Here is a 10,473-nt window from a genome sequence, read left to right as displayed (position 1 = left end):
CACGCGACGCATCGTCGCTCACACATTTGCGGTACAGAAAAAAGAAGAAGAAGCACGAGAGAGCCTTATTACTTATTAGCGCGCCGCTAACGTACGTCGCGATGTAAAACGCGGTACTGATGGTATAGAGAGAGAGAATAAGATGAGGCAATGTATATATTGTTACGTGATGTGATGCAGTGCGACTCGCCAATAGAGTTGAGCTGATAGATAGCAAGGGAAAAAGAATAACGAATAGAAGCTCTACGACACAATACATTGTGCAACGGCTCGGTGGCAGCACCACTCGGAGACGAGCTTCATCAAACAAGTATATATGGGGATAAATTACCCATTTTTTTTTTCTTTTTTTTTTTTTTTGCTTAAAGAATGACAATGTGTGTATATATGCTTCTTATTTGGATTGATATTTTGCATGTGTAACGAAACATTATGTTTAACAGCAGCCAATGGCCTATTAAAGTTAGAATTTCTATTATGCCTGGTATGCAAATGGAAATGTGCAGTGAGTGTTGCTAAAAGTGGGTATAGGTTGTTTGGACGTGGACGAGCAGTTGACACGGAAAAAAAAAAAATAAATAAATAAATAACAGTAAAAAATGAAAACGACATGCAAAACCGAGGGTTAGTTAATGTAGCTGAAAGTAAATTGATGTTGCATGTTGCTTTAAATAAAAAAAAAAAAAAATAGGAAACATTATTTCCACAAATTTATTTACCTACAACTAGAAATATTTACATATTTTTACAATTAATTTATTGAACGTAATTGCATAGTTATCGTTTACAGTCTGTAATTCGAAGTTTATCAAGTATTTGCTTGTTAACGTTATTGTTGAATTAGAAAATAAATCTGTAAAATTATCTATCAAGCAAATTTTTTTGTCGCCAATCAACATGATTTTTAATTGATTATAAATTTAAATAATGCATAATTAATAAGCTAGTAGCTGATTGATATACATACTTCCATTTAAACAAGATAAGCAGTAAATTAGGCTTGTAAAACAGGTCTTTCATGCTTTCCTTGCAAGTCAGCATTAGCTGCTGAATACCCAGTGCCACCCTAATAAATACAAACGAGCATTAATTCAGTAATTATCTGTAGACAGACTTTGAAAAAGAATAACTTGAATAATTCAATCTAACTCACCCTCTGAAGTGGGATGATGTCTTCTTCAGTAATTTTTGTTCCATCCAGGGGATTAATCCAATCTTTTTTAATTATTTTTTCAACACATTCCATGGTAACCACGTCACCACTGAAATAAAATATTCTTGATGTAAAAACAATTGATGCACAAGGTATGATTTTCGTAATCATTACTTACGTTGTTCTGATGACTGCACACGGAGTACTGTTACTCAATACGTCATGAGTAATTGGACACATAAACCTGGCGGATTTTACAATCAACGACTTCTTGTCATCCGGATCGTTGACTTGTGTGAACTTAATCTCAAGAAGATCTTTCATTTTGAGTATCTTTCCACTCACGGGGCAGTAGATGTTCTTGTCTGGCTTTGTAAGGATGAGTTCTTTAGCTTCTGGGGTTTTCGAAGGTATCCAGAAACTGGGTAAATGCTTGTCTCGGCCATTGTTCATGTTAGACACCGAAGAGCTTGCCTCTTCATCAGTTTTGTCAGTCTTCTTGGAGCAAATTGTTTTCTCCCTTTTAAGAAAGTTTTGCAACTTTTGCAGCTCATCGTTGGCTGTTTGTTCTTGAGATTGTTCCTGCATAAAAATGATAACCATCAAAACCTTGTTGTACAAGAAGGGCAACGAACAACACACCAACCTCTTGCTTCTTCTTCTGTCTCTCGTACTCCTTCAACTTTCTTGTATACTCTTTCTTTTTGGTCAAAATATACTCAAGTATTGCCTCCTTGTCAAAGAGATGTCCATCTTTTCTGGAAGCAAAATAGACCCATACACAATTCTATCAGTAACAGCAAACGGAAAATTGTGAGCATTTCGAGGACAACCGAATATACAAAGTAGTAGCACTAACGTTATGACTGGATTCCTGCAAGGTTGCAAGGACAAACAGCAGCAATCGAAATCCCTCAAGGAATCTTTTCCTACGCGCTGGCTGTTGGTGCCGTACCCCGATGCCGCAGCGTCCTTTTTCTTCTCGTGGTACGTGTAAACCGCTCCTGCTGTGCAGTTTCTTGCGTGCCTCGTCATTTTTTCAAGATCGCGATCTGATTACTAAAGATTCGAGTACTTACCTATTAAATTATTGAAACTTTTACTTAAACGCTGTCGTCACTGTCGTCAGAACTAACTCAGTTATCGTAGCGTAAACAATAATATAGAGGCGAGTCAGGTGCAGAGTATTGGGTGTTTTCTGCATTCGGAAGTGAGAAAACTGCCGCACCGACGGCCAAAAATGAGACCCATCTACTCGATCGACTAAGTCAGCGGTCGGTATCACAAGGTCCCTACATTAACTCAGATTTAACGCCATCTAGCGTTACTAATGATGAACCAATTTCTGACGTTTTTATTCTCTGCTTGGCCGAAAAAGACGGTCACCAGTCCGGTGCAGGTGGTATTGTGACCGTCGTCAATCAGTCAAACGAAAACGTCGGTTTTTAATTTGGAATTAGCAACGATAGATGGTGTTAATGACGTGAAAACTAAACGTGGTTAAACCGTCATTTTAAGTTTATTATGGCTGTTCAAAACAATTTTATTAAAAAAAACCAACATACAAAAATTGATTTGCTTAAAAAGTCTATTTACGTGATTTTCATTTCCATATGTTTTAAAGTGCAAAGGACAATTTGATTGATACGAAAACCGATCGATTGGTGGGAAGAGAGTTTTTGAAACTTTTGATGCAAAAAATTTAAAATAAATTATTACATTAAAAATATACATCTTTACACACGACAGATGATGGATGGAGAGAGGGGAGGGGCGTTTAAATCGAGTGACTGACACATAAGTTAGCCATAAAAACGTTTTGTTTACAAGGAATTACCACACATTATTATTATTTTTTAAATTTCATTTGCTATTTTATCCTTTTTATTGCAGAACAAAAATATTTAAAACAAAAGCAAATAAAGAATACAGTGTCGTCACGCTCGTATTAAATTCTGATGGAAACAAGTTTTTTTTCAAACATAACTTTTAAATCATTCATCAAAATTCGTAAGCGAGCAACAAAAAAATCATGTATTACCGTGATGTAATAGCATTCTGACTTCATCAAAATAGACTTTGATTTGATTGTAAAATCCGTACTTTGATTTCCCAGCGGTTTCCCGGTCAATTAAAACTTTGATGATTGAGTCCCTACCGAGAACCAAAGTCCGCTAGAAACGTATTTTCACAAAAATTTAACGTATCCAAGGGTGTACGGTATACATAGCATACCTTCCAATTCGCAACGCAAGTTTTTATCATGTGATATTAAGTGGACCCTACATATTTTTCAAACAATTGCTACGATGGCATGCTTCGGTTAACAATATTCGTCTCAGCGGCAAAAGGTTTGGTTGTGGAAAATCGTTACCAATTTTTCAATGCATGTAAGCAGCAAGTTTTGTTTTTCCCGCCTCTCTAATCATTATTATTTTCCAGCTCCAACGATATGGTCAATTCATTGTACTCCCGCGCTAAATAACAGCAATTCTACAAAAAAAAAAAAAAAAAAACACAAACTCGCCGATTAATACGCGAACAAGTGGCCATATATATACCTATGGTTGAACAGTTATGCTTCGCTGGCTCGCCATCCTATTGTTACCGAGTTTATTTATCCTTCGTACGTATATCGAGGGAACAAAAAAAAAATGAAGCACAGCTCACGATTTTTTATCGCGCGATTAATGATGATACACGCCAAGTTCGGACTTACCGCGAGCGACTTCGCTGTGCACATGCATGGTACGGTACACCCACGGGAATGTCGGGCACCGAACTTTACGCAAAAAAAAAAAAAAAAAAAAAAAAAAAAAAAAAAAAAAAAAAAAAAAAAAAAAAAAAAAATGAAGCTAGTTCTCGCGAGTTAAAAAGCGAATGAGTTTATCTGAAAGGCGCAAATTGAAAATAGGTACACGCGCATCGAGCGCATAATTATACACACAAACGAAAAATATAATGCAGTATCATATATATAGGTACGAGAATTACGCAACACCTGCGTGCACTTTCGTGCGATGCATAGACGCACAGGTGGATATTACTATTCTCGCGAGAGCGTCTTCTGCCATTGTATAGTGGAGCAGGGAACCATGGCCTACTTGATCAAACAAAAAAAAAAAAAAAAAAACACCGCAACGCGATCATCTCTGTTTTCCGCTACCGTTTGTTAGTTTTTTTTTTATTTTTCTAATTGATATCCAAGTCGAAGGGATCCAGTATTGGAATCCACTTAAACAACGCATCTCGTAATCGCGAGTCTGACTTTTATCGGCGACAGTTATTTTTAAAAAATATATACAACGGCGCGCAGTAAGAGAGAAAGAGAGTGATTACCGGCTTTTTTTTTTTTTACGTAAAACAGTAAAACATTTAATGCGCAGTGCACTGCACGTGTCAAAGACGCGGTGGGGGGGGGGGCGGTAAATCAGAATTCCACGACACGGAAACTGCTGGGCAATATATTTCGTTTTTATTGACCATGGACTGACTCGCACGTCGCGTGCACGCCGCGCACCGATAATGGCTTCGTAAATTTGACGAGGGAGGAGGAACCCGTGGCCAACAAAAATTAATGTATATATACCTACGCTACCGCACTTTTATACCAACAAATACGCGTACCTACGCATTGTCGTAGTTTCAAATTGTTATTGCTTCGTGTTGCACGACACAGTCGTGATTTGAAAAATGCTGGAAAAAAACAACAAAACTTTTTTTTACCTCTTACAAGTATATAATATTATACACGCGCAGTTGAGGCTTTTTTTCCTCCTCGTCGCCGAGTCGTGCCGAAACTTATCTCCTTCTTCCCGATATCATCATAAGCCTCTTGAAAAAGCCAATTCCCCTACGTGGAGAAGCTAAACTTCTTTTTTTTTCCCCCTCACACTTACTGCAATATACGCATACGCACGATATACCCGACAGAGCTAACGGGAGTTTTTTAACTCAAATAGGGACACGAATACCATACCGTAAAGTTATGATTCTCTTTTTTGCATAAAGTTTTTTGCTCCGATAGCACATACCAAGGGAAGGAAAAAGGAAACACTCGGTCGTAGGGGTTGTTACTGTCGAAGTACCTACAGTGCACTTGTTTGTCTTCTAAAATTGAAAAAAAAAAAAAAAAAATAGAGTACCATCCAAAGAAATTGCGTTTGAAACAAAAAAGTGCACTGCACTTTGTTGAAAAACACGAGACCATTTACTTGTAAACAGCTCGAATTAGTCGAGCTTATCTGGTGCTTACACTGCTCCTTCCTCTATACCTCTCTGCGGTGACAAAAACAGCGTAGTCCAGAGATTACACCTCTCCCATTTCCCGTAGCACACAGTTCTTTTACTACTCTCTCGTCCGAGTTGTTGTAGCTACTTTTTACCCTCCGACACATGCACTTCAGCCTTACATATGTATACCATGATGTGACGTAATTCTTGTGATCACCACACTTGTGCTCAGCAGCAGGCAGATGACGAATGGCCCTTTTTTTATTCAAATCTTCGATTCCGTCCAATCGATGCATATTTTTTTTTTGATCCCGAGCAAATTCAGCGCTCTCTCGATTTTTTTTTTTGCAACCGTACGTCCGATCGGCCGCTGCGAGCTTTTACATTTCGAGCACGCGAAGATGAATGATGGCTTTTTAATAGCTGCCGCGGGCAGTTGTGTTTATCGAGTGGCTCCTACTTCGTGTATCTTTTGATCGGTAGAGTTTTTTTTTTTTTTTATTTTTTTTTTTTTTGTCAAACATGTAAGCGTTTCGCTAAAATTGAAGATTTCCGTGGGTGAAGGAGATGGATTTATCAGCGAACGCGCGTCCGCAGAAACGTTTATCCTCTCTTTACACCGGAAAACGAACGAGATTTTCACGACTGTTTAGTCACCGTTGCTCGTGACTCATGTTGTTTTCCCGTATAAAACCCCTTATTCCTTTGCTCCCAAACAAACGCATTAAATTTTATCTCCTAGTAAAAGAAAAAAAAAAAAAAAGAAAAAAATGGCACTCTGAAATTTCTTTTGTACATTATTCTTCCGAGAAATTATCACGTACGAACTGCTGAATGATCGGTATATACGTGTATACCTTAGGTGTGCACTTTGATTCGTGGAAATGCGAACAAATAACTTCAACGGCCGCATAAATAACACAAAAAGCACCGCATTAACGAGATTAATGAGACCGTAGTATGTTATGTACCTGGGGCCGGGCAAACGGATTTCAAGTGCGTGGGTATATACTTAACAAAGTTTGCCAAGTAAACGCCGCTCGAGCGAATTACCGAGCTCCCGCGAGTTTTTGTGCCGCGATCGATACTCTGCTCGAAAGATTCATTAAAACAAACAATGAATGAGCTCAGAAGGTTTTTTTTTTTTTTGCTCGACTTTGCATTGTTTGCATATATACAGGGTCATCGACCGATCCACATCGTGTACAGCTGAACTATGAGAAAAAAGAAAAAAATCGATCGCTAAAAAGCTCCCGTTTGAGCTTTTGGTAGAAATAATTTTTTATTTTTTTATGGATTACCAAATGGTGCGCGAAACCTTTGTTTCACCGCGAGTTTCCCCACTCGTTACATTCATTGATATTTTTTTTCGTCAAAATGCACAAACACATCATACGCATCACGTTGCTCAATCGATAACTTTCACGATTCCTCGACGATGTTGTCAATATTGCATCACTTGTTCGAAAGGCAGTTTTTTTTTTTTTTTTTTTTTTATATCAAATCCAGGAAATATAACTCTTTGAGATTTTTACAAATCCACCTCCCGTATATCAAACTGAATAAACAAACTTATCGCGCGTCCTTGTCTCCTCTCTTCCGAAGTGCTGATACAGCACGACTCGTTATTATATATACCTTCAGTCTGACATAATTTCGTGCGTTAATTTTATATGTTTAATGCATTTTTTTTTTTTTTTTTTTTTTTTTTTTTTTATGTACACATAAACATTTTATTGCAATCTGCACACATCTTTCGATGATGAAGCATAAATTAAGTTGTACATATTTTTTGGAATAAAAAAAAATTTGAAAATTTTCATCGACATTTGTCGAAATCGTCGATCGTGATAAATTTTATGGATTCCTCGAGATATTAAACAACTTGGGACTAATCACTTTGAGCCAAGGTCGAGGCATCCGAAGGACTACAAATTTCACGAAACTGTGGAATAAAGACAGATATATTTTTAGCATGCAAACAGCGACTGACAACTTTGAGAATAAAAATCAGCAAGGCCCGTGTTAATTATTATATTATAATGATTGGTCATAAACATTAATACCCCTAGTTATGCACTTATGAAAATTAATGATTCTTGTTACCACTTGATTCTCTTTTACATCTAAAAAGAAGTTTCCCAGCAATCTTTTATTGGATATAAAAACATATAATATTACAGGCGCACTTCTCTCCACGGAAAAAAAGAATCACATCAAAAACAAGTGAACGCCTTACAAGTTAATTTTTATTGGATTATATAATCACCAGAATGAGTACACAAAATGTTTCTCAGTCATCGTCGGTTGACAATATATTTTGACAAGAGGGAGAGAGAGAGACATATGCAGGGTATCGCTACGGGTGCACGTCCTTTTAACGATATTTGTAAAGCTCCTTTTCGGTATAGCCTTGAGACACCGGCTATCGATCGCTACATCCTTACAACACGCGTGCACGCATCGAATGGTACTTGTGTATATGCGTCCTCTTTGGCGACGGGTCACGTAAACGGTAGGTACAACCTGAAGATTTCCAATCATTTGGGAACACCTCGCCATCCATTCCGATCACGCCTATCCTCCGGCCCTTTCTGTAGTTTGACTTTGCTCTTACACGAGGCGCGATAAAAGAAGGGACGATCAACAGCAAACAGAAGTTAGGTAGGAACGAACGGACGAGCTTTTCGTTCGCTTTGCGATAAACATACCTACGCCCTTTTAGATGAATGGGTTATATATTTTTAAACGCATCTCGCCCTTTCTGCTGATTGAAAAATTGTAATTGTAGGAGGAAGCAAACGAGAATGACCGACTTTCGGTTCCGCGCTCACACCCCCCTCGCGGTGATAAACATATTTATATCCCTCGTCCGAGTGCAGTGTGGTATACATATACTGCACTGTCCCTCGGGTGTGCTTACACGCCCGCGTGGCTCGGGTGATCTCCCGGTGGGATGGAAAAAAAAAAAAAAATAATAAAAAATAATTGCGCGCCGGCGCTACTTTAACATTTGCATTTCAAGTTGGGGGGTGTATAGATCGGCTTGTAAATACTTCTGTTACACGGGTCATGCATTTTTTATTATGCCCTTTTGTCGAGAGTTGATGGATTTTTCATCCACCCACGAAACTTTGACATCATACGTCGTTCTTCGCGTTATTTGCGATTCCTCCGATTTTCATCGAATGTAACTTTGACGGTTGACAACTATTGGGATATAATCGCGCAGTGGTGGAAAATAAGAGGTGTTGTTTAATAACTTCAAACTATCACACAATGGCACACATGTAAGTACGCACGGCTGTGCTCTTGCGTCACGTAAAAAAGCATCAGGTATGCATATCCGAGCTGATTCTTCGCTTCCTGCATTACATCGCCCACCGAGAAGTATGTGCAGTTGGAGAACGAAAGGAAAATCATTTTTTTTGCTCTTCCTCCTTCTGTACCTCTTCTCCTTCGTCTTCTTTTCGGCATCGCTAATTGCGAGGGGATATACAACACCGACTCCTCGACGAGCGTAAACGTACCACCCACACACGCGCCTTTGCACGAGATTACGATCCGAAGGTCGGCTCCGAGTTTTATGGTAGACGAGCACGCGAGTGCCCGTGAACCGCGGCTTTGTATGTATATAGTTACGTACTCTCGTTTAATTACCAACCGTGTGTGTGTGTGTGTGTGTGTGTATCCACTAGAACATTTTTACACGTGTGCATAATATACTTACCCATACATCCAACCGCTCGTGTTTTTGTACATTTTTTCTTTTTTTTTCTTTATTTTACTCGGAGCTGTGTATAAATATTTTGTCAAAATGCGAGCGTAGAACTTGTTTTACAGCTGTTTGTTGATTATGACAAGATCATTTTATTTCATTTTTTATTTTTTTTCTTTTTTTTTTTCATTCAATGATTTTATTGTTGTAAATAAATTACGTATCGGATGGTGCGATTCTAATGTACACCCTTAAATTACTCGCTTAGTTTTCCCTCTTTCTCTCTTTTTTGCTGCCGATCCAACAAAACACGACTTTACTCCCAGGTCTTCTCAACTGGATGATACATCATGCGACACTAGGTATACACTGCACGTACATTTATGTATGTACGAGCGAGACGTACATGCCAGAGAGCGATTATCGAAGGATGCACGTGCAGGAAGTCGGCGAGAAAAATTGCAGGAAATTTGGAAATTTCAACAGATCGCAGGAAGCGGTAGTGTAACTGCTGAACGGTTTTTTTCCTTTTTTTTCATTCGCTGGACATTTATTGGCGCGGCTGCAATAAAGAGTACGGATTATCGGGCTCTTGATTGCATCGGGTATGTACAGCAGTCCCGGAGTACAGAGATGTGCGGGTTTGCCACGAAAATTCCCTCGGAAGACCGAGCGCCTAATAAACGATCGACAAATAAAAAACCCCCACCGAGTGCGCCAAACAAAAAACACGCGTACGAATAGTACGGCCGATACAGTTTTTTTTTTTTTTTTCCTCGGCTGCTTATGTATACTTTATTGTTATCATCATCATCATCATTTTTGTGTTTCCATTCGTATCAAGTGCCGTCTCGTAAGTGTGTATCCCCTCGTTTGTATTGTTGCGCGGAAGCAGGTCTTTTCAGCGCGAGAATCGGCTTATGCAACTTGCCGATCTCCGTGTGCGTATATGGCTCGCGGAAACCGGATGATGACGGTGATAGTGCGCGCTCCTGTGTGTAACAGCATCGAGCCCAAGTCGGTTAAGCGGCCACGTGTATAATAAATACGATTTGAATCGCTCGCGGGGATTTTCCGAAATGATCGTGAGTACTCATTTGGCGATCGTTATCGCGTGTTCTCTCACTGCGTACCTACATATATATTTTATTCGGAGCCCATTGAGTGTACCGTATAGTTAAAATCTTACAATCACTTGGTTTCTGCCTTTTCGCTTTTCTCGGGTATGACCAGATCGCCTCGTGCATCAATCAGCGAGTATTTGCGTGAAAAGGTACGGTCGATGGAAACTGAACGGTGTACAGAGCAGCGATGGAAAAACCCATTGTGCCCCGATATTTACGCAGCCGCGGTTCCAACCAAAGTGCGT

The 10,473-nt window shown here is 39.1% G+C and overlaps 1 protein-coding gene across 1 annotated transcript; it reads right to left on the bottom strand.

Moving 5' to 3' along the window:
• Positions 1-697: 697 nt before the first annotated feature.
• On the bottom strand, positions 698-2,287 carry LOC106644238 (nitric oxide synthase-interacting protein homolog). The gene is made up of 5 exons (XM_014359653.2): positions 2,013-2,287; positions 1,800-1,911; positions 1,332-1,735; positions 1,154-1,262; positions 698-1,066 (listed from the first exon to the last, which is right to left on the bottom strand). Exons 1-5 carry the CDS (start codon positions 2,186-2,188, stop codon positions 995-997), a joined length of 873 nt encoding a protein of 290 aa, XP_014215139.1. The 5' UTR covers positions 2,189-2,287; the 3' UTR covers positions 698-994.
• Between the last annotated feature and the right edge of the window lie 8,186 nt (positions 2,288-10,473).

This window comes from Copidosoma floridanum, unplaced genomic scaffold (assembly GCF_036245765.1).
Source record: "Copidosoma floridanum isolate Cflo_tuat_1 unplaced genomic scaffold, Cflo_Japanese_pri ptg000006l, whole genome shotgun sequence".
In the NCBI taxonomy this organism is placed as follows: Eukaryota; Metazoa; Arthropoda; class Insecta; order Hymenoptera; family Encyrtidae; genus Copidosoma; species Copidosoma floridanum.
This window is presented reverse-complemented; position numbering and strand designations above follow the sequence as displayed.

Bases quoted from the DNA above. Each gene is read 5' to 3' on its own strand.
- LOC106644238 (XM_014359653.2), bottom strand. From the start codon at position 2,188: ATGACGAGGCACGCAAGAAACTGCACAGCAGGAGCGGTTTACACGTAC. The intron at 1,912-2,012 runs GTTAGTGCTACT...TTTTGCTTCCAG, and splicing joins TGCAGGAATCCAGTCATAAC to AAAAGATGGACATCTCTTTG. The intron at 1,263-1,331 runs GTAAGTAATGAT...ATTTTATTTCAG, and splicing joins TGTGCAGTCATCAGAACAAC to TGGTGACGTGGTTACCATGG.